Below are 17,888 nucleotides of genomic sequence, written 5' to 3' on the forward strand. Positions count from 1 at the left end.
CATAACTATGGCACACATTGCTGAGGTGACTCAAGCCTAATCCTATCCCTAACCTCTATATGTACAACTTCCGCAGATAATGTACTTGTGAAAGCGTTAAGGCTATAGAAAGAGCAATATATAATGGAAAGATTAGTTAAAGTCATGATGTAGTGTTTAACTAGCGTTGAATTAGAGGCTGTTTTCTGTGTTGGCCACCAGGGTCTGCTCTCTATGATGGACATCCTGCTGATCATCCTGACAATCCTCCAACTGTGTGTCAGCCTCAGCACCACAATTCTGGGGCTTGAGGCTTTGATACGGCCCAGGGAACATAACAAGGTGAAACCAAACATAATGTCAAACAATACAATGTTAGTACCATACAGTCAGCCAACACACTGTAGGTCTACCATACTGTCAGCCAACACACTATAGCTCTACCTTACAGTCAGCCAACACACTGTAGATCTACCATACAGTAAGACAACACACTGTTACTAAAATACAGTCAGGCAACACACTGTAGACCGGCCATACAGTCAGATAACATGCTGTTACTACCATACAGTCAGACAACACCGTAGTCTTAACAATCTGATAGCTTACTGTTTCTACCATAAAGTCTGGGTAAGGGTTAGGATTAGGGTTAGACACACACTGTAGGCCTACCATAGTCAGGCCAGACATTGTTTACTATGTCAAGTTGTGATAACTAGTTGTTGTAAGAAGAATATTTGATTTCAGTGTCGTCGGAATGCTGAGATGAAATTGCCGGAGTCCCTCCCTACAAAATGCATCACCATATAAGTCTCTCTGTCTCTCTCCAGATTTCTCTTATGTCAACGTAAATATACCAGACATATATCACTTCATCATGTCAGATTGCACAAATTATTAACTAATTAAATAACTTGAATTATTAAATAGTTATTCACCATTTGAAGACTAATAACAATGTCCTGATTTATGAAAAATATGTATAACATACTATTTTCTCTGTCTATAAATATTATATATATGTGTATCCTTGCAATTAATGCACAATGTCTCTTTGTGTTTCTGTTTAAAAATAAAAATAAAAATCCTTATTTCACATCAATATTGACTAAAATGTTATATTCTGTAAAATAAGAGATGCGGCTCGTTTCACCTTACCCCACTGGTGGTTGGGACAAGAAACGCTATCGTTTCCTATCATGAATACATTCCTATCGTTCTTACTGATCCTGACGGCTTCTCTGTTTGAGCATGTTTCATGGTCAATGGCTGACTCATAGTCAATATGTCTATTCAGATCTCTCTTTGTATTGAAAAAAATACAGTATTATTCTAGATAGATGGTGAAATAACAAAGTGTTACTCATTGCTGGTTTCACTAACACTGCTGGGTTTGATATTTAGATAATGTTAACTAAGTAATCACAATACTTTTAGCTAGGTAATTATGATAATGTCAGTTATGATTAGGCGGTTATGATGTAAGAATATTTATGATAATGTAAGATAGGCAGTTTTGATGTGGGCTAGGTAGTATTGATAATGTTAAGTTGGTTATAATCACCGGTTAGTGTTAACTAGATAGCTATAATGTTAGCTAGTTGATAATGATAATGTAAGGTGATAACTGAGTTGACATAGTATTGATAATGCTAGCTAGGTTGTCATGATAATGCTAGCAACTAGTTATGATGACTTGTCAGTTGTAGTTATTATGGTGATAATGATTTTGTTAGAATTTGAGAGAATTTGAACAGTCAGCTCTATTCTTTCATTTGAGTGTGATCTTTGCCCTGCTTCAGAGGGAACCAGACCCGAATGCCACTTTAGTTTGCACTAGATGCCTCCCTCTCTGGGTTAAATATGGACGGTGGGGATCTAAGTGGTTCATAGATATGTCTGTAATGGCCAGCAGAGGACAGTGTAGGTCCCTGAAAGAAGGAATGACGAACCACCCCAAACAACCCAAAGCTTCACTAAACTGCACTGCACCAATGCTAAGGGGATTCAATAGTAGTTTCAGTTTCACCGGTTAAGATTGTTAAATGGTTATCATACTGTTGTTTGTTCGATAACTTTACATTATTTATGCAAAAAATTAAAAAGAGATATATATAGAGCCAGATCTCTCTACCTCTTGTGTCTATATTGTAACACTTATCTTCATCTGTTAATGCACTTACAAATAGCTTTGCACAAAAGCGGCTGCTAAATAAATGTAAGGTAATGCCTATGCAAACTTGTGAAGTTTGAATAGGCATTAGTTGTTTTTTTATTATTCATTCAACACAATGGTGAACTGAACAAGTAATTAAACCAGTGGCAGGCCTACTAGTGAATTAGACCACCTACTGGATAATTAATGAAACCAGTATTGAACAAAATTGATGCTACTAAATTAAACTAGTGGCATTAGTGAATTGATGAAACAGGTTGTACTGATGAATTTAACCAGTAGGGGAGAACGGGGTAGTGTGACACATTGGGTAATGTGAGACACCCCCTGTATCTAGGCAACGGTACACATTTGTGGTCATGTGACCATTATGTTTTCAAGCCACTCCCATTTCCCCTTGGCCATGAAGTAGAGAACATCCTGGTGCTGTGGTAAGCATGTTTTTTTCACAAAAATATTTTTTTTTGCATGTAAAAGTACATTTTCTTGCTATCAACTTAATTAACTGTTGTGCCAAAGCAAATTGATTCAGGTAGAAAAACTTATATCATACATGTTGATGAACTACCAAAATATAAATCCATGTGATGATGCTAGCTGAAGATTAGCCTGAATTACTAAGAGAGGTCGTTTTTTCTAAAATGGTGTTGGTGGGGTAAAGTGAGACGAATGCTGTGGGGTAAAGTGAGACAGTGTCTCACTTTAGCCCACCATGAGGCACAAGTTAAGTTTAGTCTTAAACATATTTTTATGTAATATTACATTGCATACATTTTATTTTTAATGTCATAAACATTGTAGAAAAACCATCATGCCAAGGCAATACAGCAGGAAGACAACTTGGGGCAAAACATCCCTTGAGGAGGTGCAGAGTGCAGCCGCTGAGGTCAAGAAAGGGAAGATGTCTTTAAGAGCAACTGCAAGGGACAGAAATATTGACAAGTCAAGCCTCCTAAGATTCATGAAGAAAAAAGAGAAAGGGGAAGTAAAATCAGTAGCCTGGGGTGCAGTAGCTGAGGCAAAGAGAATATTCACAGATGAGATGGAGGAGGAGCTTGCCCAACACTTGAAACAACTAGCTGACCAGTTCCATGGCCTTCCTCCAGTTAAGTGCCGTCAAATGGCGTTTGAATATGCAGAGAAAAACAATATCCCTGTCACTGCCAATTGGACAAAGACACAATGTGCAGGTAGGCTAGGGTGTGCAAGAGATCACATGAGCTAATAGCCACAAAGCTAAATCTAATGAATTGTCTACTCTAGGTGCAGATTGGTTTGGCAGCTTCCTAGCACGTCGCCGTCTCTCTGTCCTAACTCCAGAGACAACATCCATTGGAAGGGCTACAGCCTTAAATAAAACTACAGAGTAAATATATATATATATCAAAAAAGAAAATCGTAGTTAGCAGCTCTGAGGAGAGTGATGTCCCTGTCCCACTTGATGATGTGTCTGACGAAGAGAGCTCTGAGGATGAGAGAAGTGATCCAGGAAACACAGATCTGTCCGTGGGTGACTTTGTCATAGTTAACTTTGCAACCAAACACAGGAGCGTCCGTTACATTGGCATGGTTGAGAAAGTTGACGATGACGAAATACTTGTACAATTTCTTAGAAGAATCAAGGGAAACACGAAAGAGTGGGAGAGACCCACGTTTGCTCAGATTTTGATTTTGTTCAGAGTTACTTTCAAGTGTTTAGAAAAAAATAAGTGCTTAATTGACCAATCCCCATGATTCTGTTACTAGTCTGAAATTAGTTCTGGAATGTGTGGTTGTCAAGCTAGCTGTCAGGATTCTAACTGTTACAACATGTGTTGTTATGGTAGTTTCAGAGTGGATGCAGTAAGTGGATCAGTTTACCCCCAGCTGATTCACTTTACCCGTTGATTCCGCTGGTCTGTCTCAGTTTACCCCTAAGATGGGGTAAAGTGAGACATAAGACCCCTTTTTAAAAAACAATCATATTTTCACTGCCCTTCGTCCTGAATACATTCTGATAATTTCCATTGCTAGGAAACATCTTGAATTAATGGGAAATGTGTACATTTTACTGATATGTCATTTTAGCTCACTTAGAGGGGAGCAAATGTAAAAAATGTCTCACTTTACCCCACTCTGCCTACTAGGCATACTAGTGATTTAAACCAGGGGAACTTTTACTAAATCAGGGGCACTATTTTTATTTTATTTTTTAATTAATTGACAAAAACATACATTAATTTGCAGCACATAGTTGGAATGACTTTGTACAAATAAAAAGTATGACATCATATAAAACCAACCCTCCGGACCCCTCCTAACCCTCTTCCGTGTCCAATTCCCCTCTTTTCTATCCATTGATGCGTCTGTCTAATCAGTGGCACTATTTAACTCAAACAGCAACTAAACCTTAAGATGTGTAAATTATACACATTCTTCCCTTAATATAACCAGTGGTACTGGTGGACTAAACCATTGATACTGGTGAATGTCCAGCGGTAGCCTACTAGGGAACGACACCAGTGGTAGTGAACTAAACGGGGGTACCTGCAGTAGTACAGTTGTATTAGTGAACTAAACCAATAATTATACCGGTGACGCTGATAAACAAATATAGGTTCACTGGGGTACTGAACTAAAGGTCGTTGGTTGTTTTGTTTGTGGACCACCTGTCTGTCGACTTCCGACAAATAAGCCTCCTTGGCATACTGTTTTTTATAGACACCCAGCGTTCGGTGGTGTATTTATGGCTAGGGTGGTTCTGTCCACGCGCTGTCCACGCGGGCTTTCTTGGCTACGATTGGCTACTAGTGGCACAAACAAAATATTTCAGCCAATCACAGGCCTCCACTGCCGAATCATCGCTGTGTCCATTCCTTGACTGCGTGCTCAGTAACTGGACACCGCGCGGTGCCGTCTTCCGTATAAAGCCTCCGCGGTAACTTAATATTTACATTCAGAAGAAACGTACAGAGAGCAAACAAGCCCGCAATCTAAAGGGGCACTTTGTCGATGAAAGACAGCGGCCATAGGTCTTGTTTTGAACATTGACAATAGTCCCGGGTCGGCGGGTCAGGATGGTGGTTATGAAGAAGTTAAAGACATTCGAGGTAGTGTTCAGCGATCCCAGCAAGGCCTTCTACTGTAGCGGGGATAAGGTGGCTGGGAACGTGGTGGTGGAAGTGTCGGAGGTGACCAAAGTGTCCGTCCTCAAGGTGCTTGGTGTGGGCTGCGGTAAAGTGGAGTACGCCAAAGGAAAACAAAAGTGTCGAGAGGAGATCGATTATCTGAAATACGAAGAGGTTGTTCATCTGGACCATCAGACTAGAGGTAAGGGCAACTTAAAAGTTATTGTTCAGATGTTCACTGCGGTACACAACGACCTATTGACCACATTTCTGTTTTTATGCGTTGACATAGGCTTCATCATAACATGAGTAAAGTGTATGCCGTTTGAAGTATTTGTGTAATAAGTCGTCGTGTATGAACTTGTGTGCCTAGCTCCAGATGGCTCCTTCAATCTCAGACCAGGAAACAAATACGAGTTCATGTTTGGCTTCGAGCTGCCTGCTCCAGGGTCAGTATAACACACAATGACACACTCCTCACGGTCCCCATGGTTAGGACAGGCTGCTAACATCACTCCTTCCCCGACCAGGTGCCTTGTGTCGTCATACGCTGGCAAGTTCGGCTATGTGCGCTATTACGTTCGTGCGGTGATGGAGCGGCCTTGCGCGCCACCACAACACTGTGAGAAAAGTTTTGAGGTTGAGGAACCCCTGGATATCAACACCCCCGATCTTCTGGTACGATCCAAACCTAATATTTTATTTCAACTTAAACATTTAACCTATTATCACATCCAATCTCCTGTCATGTTTATCTTATCAAATGATCACACCTACTGGTACGACCCAAACATGATCCAATCTATTATCACCCTATTTATGTATCATTGAACACCCATCTCTATCATTTTTTTTATTATTATACCTTCTCTCTCCTCAATCTCCTCTCCTCCAAATCTTTTCTCCCCCCCTCCCATTCTCCTCCTCTGCAGGCTCCGGTAGCAGCCAGCAAGCAGAAGAAGTTGAGCTATCTCTTCATCCCGGACGGTCAGGTCAGCATCTCGGCAAGGATTGACCGGAAAGGTTTCTGCGAGGGCGAGGAGATCAGTCTCAACGCCAAGTTTGAGAACAGCTGCTCTCGAATCGTGGTCCCAAAGGCCGCCATCGTGGCCAAGCACAGCTACCAGGCGGGGGGTCGCGTCAAAGTCCTGAAGCAGAAGCTGACGTCTGTCCGAGGGAACCACATCATCTCTGGGATGTGTGACATGTGGCAGGGCCGGACCATCCGAGTGCCGAAACTACAGCCCTCACTCCAGGGCTGTGACATCATCAAAGTGGACTACGTCCTCATGGTAAGCTCACTCTCTGAAGTCAGCTTCACACTCTGGATTCAAATGTCAAGTCAGCTTTAAGCTCTAGATTCTGGGAAGTCAGCTGTACACTCTAGATATGACTGCCAAGCCAGCGTTGCACTCTAAGCTCAACCGCCAAGTCAGCTTTACGCTCCACACTCTACCGTCAAGTCAGCTTTACACTCTGAATTCAACCGTCTAGTCAGCTTTAAACTCTATTTTCTACCGCCTAGCCTTTTTGAAGTCTCGATTAAACGGCTAAGTCAGCTTAACAAATCTAGATTGAACCCAACATAAAGTCCATGGTAAACTCAACGTAATACGTCTACATCCGAGCCCTGAGTTTACCCGAGTATTGCCATCCCCCCCAACAGGTATACGTCCACATACCTGGCAGCGATAAGATGGTGGTGGAGCTGCCGCTGGTGATCGGCACCAGCCCGTTCGGGGGGTTCTCCAGCCGATCCAGCAGCGTCAGCAGCCAGGCCAGCTCCCTGAGAGCCCCTTCAGACAGCTGGGCCTCCTTCCCCTCCCCGCCGCCTAGCTACGCCAACATACCCGGCAGCTACCCTAACCTGCCCAGCTACTCCAACCTCCCCCGCCTCGACGGGGACATCACCCGCACCCCCCTGCTTCATGACTGCGACGAAGAGGAGGATGAGGACGGCCTCTTTATGCTGGCCCCGCCCCAAGCCTACCCCCTTCCTCCCCCTTACTCTGAGGTATGAAGTGAACCATGATGCCCCTCTTGGCACTGCGGCTGCTTGACGTTACAATGAATACCACCAACATTGTGACCGTGGTTTAATTCTAGCATTTAATGGTATTTAATAATGCTTGTACCTGCTCAGGTGGACGAGAGCGTTCCGACTGGCCAGCAGGTCATCCAGGTGTTCTGAAACCCGCCAGGCGGAGGAGAGAATACTGCACCTCCTGCTGCCAGGAGGAGGAGAGCTTCCTTGACTTAGGTCACAGTGGATGAGGACAGAGCGCAGCACCTCCTGCTGCTAGAAGGAGGAGGAGGAGACCGATAGGACATGAGGCTGTTCTGGAGTCTTCAGGTCCGGGTCATTCCAGGCTAGCAGCTGACCCCTCATCCAGGCTAGAACCAGACCCCTCCTCTAGTCTAGAACCAGACTCCTCCTCTAGTCTAGAACCAGACCCCTCCTCTAGTCTAGAACCAGAACCCTCCTCTGGTCTAGAACCAGACTCCTCCTCTAGTCTAGAACCAGACCCCTCCTCTAGTCTAGAACCAGAACCCTCCTCTGGTCTAGAACCAGACCCCTCCTCTAGTCTAGAACCAGACCCCTCCTCTAGTCTAGAACCAGAACCCTCCTCTGGTCTAGAACCAGACTCCTCCTCTAGTCTAGAACCAGACCCCTCCTCTAGTCTAGACCCCTCCTCTAGTCTAGAACCAGACCCCTCATCCAGTCTAGAACCAAACCCCTCTAGTCTAGAACCAGACCCCTCCCCTAGTCTAGAACCAGAACCCTCCTTTAGTCTAGAACCAGACCCCTCCCCTAGTCTAGAACCAGAACCCTCCTTTAGTCTAGAACCAGAACCCTCCTCTGGTCTAGAACCAGACCCCTCCTTTAGTCTAGAACCAGAACCCTCCTCTGGTCTAGAACCAGACCCCTCCTTTAGTCTAGAACGAGACCCCGCTTCTAATCCCCTCATCCCCCCCCCCCCCCCCCAGTCTCTCGATGAGAAACTGTCACACTTGTCCTCTCCATTGCTGTCTTGCGTTTAAAGTTTAAAGTTTTGAGTGTTTGGCACTTTAGTTCACTATTATGTTACTACTTTCGGTAGAAAAGATTTTATATTCTGTACTTTTCAAGACTTCTTGTTCGGTCAACATCTGTTGTTATTATTTCACATGTAACAATTATGTACATAAAACAAATCTTGCTTCTTTTTTTACCACATATTTGTTATGTCATGTATTATTGATACACAAATAATAAATTATTCATTGAATCTGCATTTTATGTTTTTTCTGTTTCTGGTATGGGTTCTTCCCAGTGTAGTTATTGTAACATCTAAACGGTGGTCCTTATTTTATACAGGGTTTTGAAGTAACTACTACAGTGTGATTGTGGTTAGTTAAAATGAAATACTTGCATGGTAAATATAAACAGGTTTTCGATATCTTGATAAAATGTTCACAGTATCTATTCCCCATTCCTGAGATTGCGGTTCATGGAACATTTCACCGTCTGTACCAACCACCTTCAATTTGATAGCCAGTCCTTGACTGAGTTTGTTCCCTACTTGCTGAATTTTAGAGGCACATATTTCCAAACAACCCCGGTCAAAAAAAAGCAACCAGGTATGGCTGAAGTAATAGAAGAAGCGCTTCTCTCGCATACTGAACCTTCAGTCTGATCAGCCATGCTGAGTCATGTGCTCGTGGTTCTGCGGTCATGATCCTCAGCCAGCCCAACGGAAACCACCCGATATCACCGCATTCCGCAAGTACAGATTTCTAGCTTTCAAGATCGAGGCTGAAGGGCGGACAACAGGGCAGAATCAACCTGGAAGGATTGACGTGATGTTAATTCTATTTTTTAATGTTTGATTATCAAAATGTGGAAGTAGATCTTAAATGCTGTTACCAATTTTTGATTTGTTAACAAGCCTTACACCGAAACTAGAATGGGATTCTTCAAAGTGAAACAGAAAAATAAACGACAAGGAAATGAGATAAGAGTCTTAGAGATAAGTTTTACTCTTAACTCAAAACTGAAATACAATAAAAATGGAAACTGACAACTGAAAAACAACTAGATTATATAACATTATACAGTAGGCCTACTACACATTTTAAACATCTCTGATCATATTTTACACATTTTAAAGATCTCTGATCATATTTTTGAAACATTCTAAACATCTTTGTGCGTTTTTAAACACATTTCTTAACACATTTTAACATCTTTATCTAAGCATGTTTTTGCCTAACGTTTTTAAAATACATTTGAACATCTTAATCTGTAAACTGCCAGTTTCGCCTCCTTTTTAGCTCACCTCAACTTTAGCGGGAGCAATGAGTTTGCGTAGCTGTGTTCGAAATCGTTCCCTATCAGGGATATAGTGCACTTTATAGGGTGCTCGCCCTTTTTTAGTGGTGTTCGAATTCTCAGTGGTAAATTTCATGCACTATATAGTGGGCGTAATTGTGGTATACGGGGTACACTCCCGTATACCACAATGCAATGCGGTCGTGTTTTCCGGAGAAGAAGAAGCTGAATAACCGTGAAAACGAATAGAAATGTCAACAATTTATTTGGGATTTAACATAGAAAATGTAACATTCAAAATTAATTTAAAAAAAAACCTTGATCAAGGAAATGTAACTTTCAACATCAATACAACCTCTAGTTTTCCTCGTGGGTGCCCGGTTTGTTTACATGATGTAGGCGCAGCTGTCTGCGTTACACAAATACCCGGCACCTTTACTGACGCAAATGACGTTTACAAATGTTCAGCGTAGTGTCCGAATTCTCGTTTGTTCGTTCCCTATATAGTGCACTATATCATAAACACTATATAGGGAATAGTGAGTGAGTGAATAGGGAACGATTTCGAACACAGGGCGTCTTCGTCTTTGCGTTTTTTTTGCGTTACTTTTTCTGGTATCTTTTTTTCTCACGTCGCGCCCCCCCCTGAGGAACTCTGGCGCCCCCCAGGGGAGGCGCGCCTCACAATTTGAAAACCACTGATATAGACCACACCACAGGGGCCCCGGCTCCAGTTACTGCAGCTACCCCTCATAGATCTACATATGAGACCACGCCCCCTCCAGGTGATCAAGATCAGCTGCGTCACAACTCCTGCGCGTTGGGGCTGTTGCTCGTTCACAATTGCTTGTTCACACCCCGCCCCTCCAGAGGGGTCTGTTGGGTAGGGGGTGTTTTGGGGGTAGGGGTGTTTTTTGGGTGGGTGGGTGGGTGTGGGGTTAAGGGTTGGGTTAAGGATGTGTTGGGGTTGGGGGTGCGTCCCCACACTCCCCAGCTGCGGTCCATCCCGTATCCTAGATCCTCCAGTCAGTCTAGACCTCCACCTCGAGTGGAGCGCATCTCAAACCGCAAGGACGTCTCATTGAATTGAATTTGCGTTTTTTTGTGTGAATTATATCGCGTTATATTAATAAATGTGTGTGGTCAATAATTCACCTTTGCGGATCTAATGCATTTCAGTTTGATTTTGTGAGGATTTAGTGAAAAGGACTGAACAATGATGCGCTCGCTCCACCTGCTCTCTGCCGTCTTCATCTTGTCAGGTAAAACCACTCTCAAGTATTTCTGTTTTTACCATGCGCATCGTTTTATATTGTTCATCATTAAAATAAATAATCCTAATGTTGGCCTATTTGAATTATCCCAAACAGATTTCATTTGTGAAATTTTCAAAAGACAGGCACTTCTATTACCTAAAAACGTTTCATTTGTATCAATGGATTTCAGTTAATATTTCCGTTTTATTATTTGGAAATAATTACAATTATTATGAACAAATAAGAGCTATAATTGTATCCTAATATGCCTATATGCTCTATATTGTGCATTTTATTAGATTAATAGAAAGACTTGGCTGTGTGGTCTTTTCTGTTGAACTTTATGGACTCTATTGAACCTAGTGAAATGGCTGTTTGAGTCCGATAGCTTTTTGTTTCAACCATGAATGCTTGGAGTCTTAGTATATATGCCATCAGTATTATAGTTATGTATGTATTGTTCTATGTTATAAGAGTTTTATAATCTAGTCGGATCAACACATGTCTGAGCTGTTTTTCTATTATGTTTACTTTTTTTGTTTTTGTGTACACTTTGAAAGCCCAAAACTAATGTTGTGGTCAGGGTAGGAGCTGCAGTCAGGTCCCCCTAGGCTTAGGCTGAGGGTTAGTTTGTGGTCGCCATGGTCACGGTCACAGACGGCCGAGCTAGCCAGAGGTCAACCAGGTGACCCCCGTTGACCTCAGAATATCACACACACACACACACACACACACACACACACACACACAGACTCACATCCCCCACTCACACCACACACCACACACAAACACACACACACACACACACAAAACACAATCACTTAGACATACGCACCATAGAACCATAGACTACTCAACACTAATTAACATATACCAGACAATCTAGGATTAGGTCCATCCCATGTGTGTGGGTTTGTCCGTTGTCGAGGACGACAAAATAATAGAATGTATTTATTTTTCTAATAAATACTGTCGGATAATTATAGGAATTTGGTAAGGGGATGTTAGAGTGACACTACTGTTCAATAGCCTCTTTTGAGCCAGAATCTGGTAGTACTCTGGAGTGTGCTCCATCCCAACCCTTGCGCTGACCCTTTATTTACGGCATCATTCCTAATACCTTACGAGATGCAGGCATTTACAATGGTCTGTGCTTATTCTACCTACATCACTTGTGAATGATTGTGTGGGTAGAGAGTGTGTATGTTGAGGAACAATAACAGTGGACTCGACCAAGTGTAAAGCGTGTCAACTAGAGTGTATAGTGAACACACAGTGTAAAGCGTGTAAACTCGATGGATACAGTGAACACTACAACGTGTATATGGGGAAAGGTAGAATGTGTACTGGCTTAAAACTAGAGCGTATATGGTGAACATTATCAGACTAGGGTTATAGGGTAGTGAACATTAAAGAGTGTTTAGGGCAGTGGACATTATAGAATGTATAGGGAAGTGAACATTATAGAGTCTATAGGGTGAACACACTAGAGTACATAGAAGAGTTTTGACGAGCCACAACTAAGCAACAAATTCATGGTCAAGTTGAAGTCCAACAATGGACCGTAGTTGTGCTGGGTGGGGGTCGGACTGAGAGGGTGGGGATTAGGCGCTCCGTGAGGCCTAATGCAAGATGTCCCTGACCCCACCCCCCACCCTCACTCTCCCATGACCCTGTGGGTTGGGGTCACACCCCACGGGGGGTGGGAGTCACCAAGACCAACCCACCCCCAATACTAGGACCTCAGTGGAGCCAGATGGTAAAATTAATCCCTGCAGATGAGTAGAGAGCACGGCCAGCAGAGCTGAATACATAAATACAAACACATCAACAGAAAAAACATAATGACACATATCCTATCATATAACCCATAACATATAGTAACCAATATCATAACACATCAACAGAAAAATCATAATGACACATGTCATATCATATAACCCATAACACATATAGTAACCCATATCATAATACATCAACAGAAAAAACATAATGACACATATCATATCATACAACCCATAACACATATAGTAACTCATATCATAGCACATCAACAGAAAAAACATAATGACACATATCATATCATACAACCCATAACACATATAGTAACCCATATCATAACACATATACAGATAACATATAATGACACATATCCTATTACATAAACACATAACACATATAATAACGTATTACATAGCACAATATACCTATATTAACACATATCATAACGTATAGCATAACACATTGACACAACACGTATCATAACAGGATATACCTATAATAACCTATAAAATAACACAATATACCTATAATAACATATATCATAACAGGCTATACCTATAACATATATCATAACACAATATTCCTATTTTACCACATATCATAATGCATAGCATAACACATCAACACATATTACATATATTAAACCATATCATAACACATAAATACATACAACCTGTATTAACACGTATCATAACATAAAACACATATCATAACACATAACCAAAACAAATATAACACATATCATGACACATATCATAATATTAATATATCATAACATATCATAACATATCGTTACAAATAGATGGACACCACAAACCTCTATAGAATATATGTGGACAACATAGGATAGACCAATCCATGAAGTCAAGCCATGCAGGCAGTAAATATGAGTCCATGAAAGGAATAAAGTTTTGTGTTAGTGTTGTTAAATTGTCGTTCATCACAGAACGAATGAAGTGGTGTTTTTCGAGTTGTACTTTATAACAGAGAATAAGGGGGTATGTTAGGATAGTTAGAGTTGTAGTTTATAACAGATAATAAAGTGGTGTGTTAGCATTAGAGTTGTAGTTCATAACAGATGGGGAATAAAGTGGAGGAGTTGTACTTTCTAACAGAGAATATGTTGGTGTGTAAGTGTTATTTTGGTTGTAGTTTAGAGCAGAGAGAATTAAGTGGTGTTTTTAAGTGGTGTTTGATAGAGTTGTAGTTTATCACAAAGAGTAAATAAAGCATTGTGTATGTGTGAGAGTTGTAGTTTATAACACTACAACTCTAAAGTGGTGTGTAAGTGTGAGAGTTGCAGTTTATAACACAGAGAATAAAGTGGTATGTTGGTTTTGTCAGAGTTAGGGTGTAGTTTATAACACAGAGCATAAAGTTGTATGTTAGTTTTGTCAGAGTTGGGGTGTAGTTTATAACACAGAGAATAAAGTGGTATGTTAGTTTTGTCAGAGTTGGGGTGTAGTTTGTAACAGACAGAGAATAAAGTGGTATGTTAGTTTTGTCAGAGTTGGGGTGTAGTTTGTAACAGACAGAGAATAAAGGCATTATGGACGGAGAGAGAAGCGCAGCTGATTGTTCTGAAGGAGCAGATGTTGGATGTTGGATGTTGTGGCAGATTTTTGTGGAAGGATTAAAATGGGAGGAGAGGGGGAGAGGAGGAGAGGAGGCGGGAGCATGTCTGGGATGAGGCCTGGGAAAGTCACCCCCAAGTTCAAGTTGAAAAGAGTTCAGAGATCAGAGGTCATTTGGATAGGGGGAGGGGGTTGTTGAACTCTGGAGAGGATGATGGAGATAATGAAGAGGAGAAGTTCTCCAGACGCACTCCTCCTCCTCCTCCTCCTCCACCTCCTCCCGGCCCTTCTGCTGTGTTTGCATACTCTTGTGTGAAAGCTCCTTTTGTGATGCAATGTGTTTCTGGTTTGCGGGTGTGTGTGTGCGTGTGATCGTGTGTGCATGTGTGTGTGTTTGTGTGTCTGGGTAGTTACGGGGGGGAGATATGCAGAGGATGAAAAGAGCTGTCGATCATGTTGATGCAAAGTCAAGTGCAAGTTTATTCTCTAAGTTGTTAACCCGCCCAAACTCACTATGAATCACCCCAACTCACTCATGTCCCTATAACTCACTCCAATTCAGCCCAAACCTATCCCAACACACAATTCATTATTTTCTGCTTTATTTTAACCTTTATTTAAACATGACGTCTCACCCTATCTCATTTTAAAATACAGAAGGTTTGTATGAAATGTCCCTCGTGGATGATGTCACAGAAGCATTGTAGAGCTTTGATCACATCACATCTGTATCACATCTTAGGATTCATCATCAAACCATCTGCACCAACTTCATCCTTGTAAGTATTCATCTTCATGTTCATCCAATCCATCCTAGTAAGTATTCTCTACTATAATTTAATCTACTTTATTACCTTTCATCGCATTACTATCAATTTGAAACCTACACCAAAATAAGTATCCCCTTTATCAACAGCATCCCCCCCACCATCACCTCCACCATCACCTCCACCATCACCACCACCACCCCCACCACCAACACCACCCCCACCACCATCACCACCATCACCACCACCATCACCACCAACCATCAACATCACCACCACCACCACCACCACCACCACCACCATCACCACCAACACCACCCCCACCACCATCACCACCATCACCCCCACCACCACCACCACCACCATCACCACCACCACCACCACCACCACATCACCACTACCACCACCACCACCACCACCACCACCATCACCACCAACCATCAACATCACCACCACCACCATCACCGCCCTCTTCATCAACGCCATTCTTCCTCCTCTTATGGTAGCTAACCTCCCCTCTCTTCTCTCCTAGTTGTCGGCGGAGCCTCCGAGTTGGCGTTCCTGAAAGAACCGAACGATGTCATAGCTGTGAGGGACCGGCCCTTGATGCTGGATTGCCACGTGGAGGGGGAGGGGCCGATATCGGTCACATGGAGACGGAACGGCGTGGCCGTGCCTGTTGGGGCGAGGGCGAGCGTGCTGGCTAACGGCACGCTGCTCATTGAAAAGTTTTCCAAACGGCGGGAGAGCGGCGAGAGCGATGCTGGCGTATACGACTGTTCAGCGGAGAACCGCGACGGACGCATAGTCAGCCGCAAGGCCCGCGTTCAGCTGGCCTGTAAGTAAACATCGATACATACATGAATTATATATATATTATATACACATATATATTTACATATGTGTTATTCAAGTTATTTCTCCATCTCTCTCTAGCTCTCCCTAAGTTCCTCACCCACCCAGAGTCAGTGGCGGTGGATGAAGGGGGCGTGACCAGACTCACCTGCCAGGTGAACGGGATCCCAGAGGCCAGCATCACCTGGGAGAAGAACCTCAGTCCCCTGAGCACTGAGGACACACGGTACACATAAAAAACATACACACACACACACACACACACACAGAATATGCACATAATGACTGTATATTGCGTTGTATATTTATCATAGAGTGTGTACATTGTGTGTGTGTGTAGGTACACTCTGCTGCCCCATGGGGTACTTCAGATCTCTGGTCTCCGCCGTGGAGATGGCGGTTCATTCCGCTGCGTTGCTACCAACATTGCTAACATCCGCTACAGCCGAGAGGCTCTGCTCACTGTCACAGGTAACACACCAGTCCTAACGAGGCTACACCTCTCTGTCTTAAAGAGGCTACACCTCTCTGTCTTAAAGAGGCTACACCTGTCAGTCCTAACGAGGCTACACCTCTCTGTCTTAATGAGGCTACACCTGTTTTTCTGTGCTTCCTCTCTGTCTTAACGAGGCTAGACTGTCCATCTTAACTAGCCTACAAATCTGTCTTAATGAGGCTATACCTGTCTGTCTTTCCATGTTTTTACATGACTGTCTTAAGAAGGCTACAACTGTCTCTCTGTGCTAGCTGTCTGTCTTATCAAGGCTACATCTGTCTGTCTCCACAGCGGCAGGGTCCAGGACTTATAAGGAGCCGGTCATTCTGTCCGGTCCACAGAACCTCACCATCACGGTCCACGAGACAGCCATCCTGGAGTGCATCGCTACGGGCAACCCCAGGCCCATCGTCTCATGGAGTCGCCTTGGTAACAACACCCTTGGTTGTCTGTAGTACTGAAGCTCGTTGAGTTTAGCTATCTACAGGACTCGTGTCCTGAACGCTGCTCGATGTCTCACCCTCTGCAGACGGACGCTCTATCGGCGTGGAGGGAATCCAGGTGCTGGGAACCGGGAACCTAATGATCTCCGATGCGTCCCTGCAGCACTCCGGGGTCTACGTGTGCTCGGCCAACCGGCCCGGCACCCGGATACGGAGGACAGCCCTGGGGCGCCTGGTGGTGCAAGGTTAGAACAGCAGTCCGAACAGCAGAACCCTACTCTGAACCCCAGAACCCTAGTCTTAACCCAAAAACCCTGGTCGGAACCCAAGAACCCTAGTCTGAACCCAAGAACCCTGGTCGGAACCCAAGAATCCTAGTCTGAACCCCAGAACCCTAGTCTGAACCCCAGAACCCTAGTCTGAACCCCAGAACGCTAGTCTTAAACCAAGAACCCGAGTCGGAACCCAAGAACCCTAGTCTTAACCCAAGAACCCTAGTCAGAACCCTAGAACCCTAGTCTGAACCCAAGAACCCTAGTCTTAACCCCAGAACCCTAGTCGGAACCCAAAAACCCTAGTCGGAACCCCAGAACCCTGGTCGGAACCCAAAAACCCTATCCTGAACCCCAGAACCCTAGTCTGAACCCAAGAACCCTAGTCTGAACCCAAGAACCCTAGTCAAGAGTCTTTCCCCAGAACCCAAGTGTGAGACCCAGAACCGCAGAACCGTAGTCAGTGAACCAGAACACATGCGCCCAGTACCAGAAACCTAGTTAGAGCCAAATGGATTGATAGATGGATGGATGGATGGATGGATGGATGAATGGATGGATGGATGGATGAATGGATGGATGGAGACCGACTGACGACCGGACAGCCAGACAGAGAGGCAGCTTAGTGTGTAGCTGCAACCTCGTGGTTCCCAGGGTTGCTGAATATTCATCAGGACCCACCCTGACTGACCCTGTCCACTCAACATCACAATGAACATGTGGCGCAGACGTGCCCATGGAGCTCTGTGATTGGACCGTCTCTGTCTGACCTCATAGTCCCTGACACGGGCTGACAGATTTAAGAGTCCTCACTCAGAGATATGACATCATAGTCTCAGCATTTTTATGAAGTTTGTGAGGTGATGTGA

At 43.5% G+C, this 17,888-nt stretch overlaps 2 protein-coding genes across 2 annotated transcripts in view; both read left to right on the top strand.

Annotated features, from left to right (window-relative positions):
* The first annotated feature begins 5,027 nt into the window (after window positions 1-5,027).
* On the top strand, window positions 5,028-8,537 carry LOC307075154 (thioredoxin-interacting protein-like). Its single transcript, XM_079735657.1, has 6 exons — window positions 5,028-5,464; window positions 5,636-5,711; window positions 5,793-5,940; window positions 6,195-6,554; window positions 6,929-7,276; window positions 7,406-8,537. The coding sequence occupies exons 1-6, from the start codon at window positions 5,212-5,214 to the stop codon at window positions 7,451-7,453; spliced, it is 1,233 nt and encodes a 410-aa protein (XP_079591783.1). The 5' UTR covers window positions 5,028-5,211; the 3' UTR covers window positions 7,454-8,537.
* A 2,027-nt stretch (window positions 8,538-10,564) lies between these two features.
* The window catches only part of LOC307077011 (immunoglobulin superfamily DCC subclass member 3-like), a 15,880-nt gene continuing 8,556 nt past the window's right edge, over window positions 10,565-17,888 (top strand). The window contains exons 1-7 of the mRNA XM_079738250.1: window positions 10,565-10,836; window positions 14,929-14,965; window positions 15,486-15,791; window positions 15,890-16,034; window positions 16,149-16,279; window positions 16,596-16,733; window positions 16,834-16,992. Of these exons, the coding sequence (XP_079594376.1) occupies window positions 15,560-15,791; window positions 15,890-16,034; window positions 16,149-16,279; window positions 16,596-16,733; window positions 16,834-16,992 (805 nt within the window). The 5' untranslated portion in view covers window positions 10,565-10,836; window positions 14,929-14,965; window positions 15,486-15,559. The remainder of the gene's footprint in view (window positions 10,837-14,928; window positions 14,966-15,485; window positions 15,792-15,889; window positions 16,035-16,148; window positions 16,280-16,595; window positions 16,734-16,833; window positions 16,993-17,888) is intronic.

This window comes from Pollachius pollachius, assembly GCF_949987615.1.
Source record: "Pollachius pollachius genome assembly, chromosome: 1".
Lineage (NCBI taxonomy): Eukaryota > Metazoa > Chordata > Actinopteri > Gadiformes > Gadidae > Pollachius > Pollachius pollachius.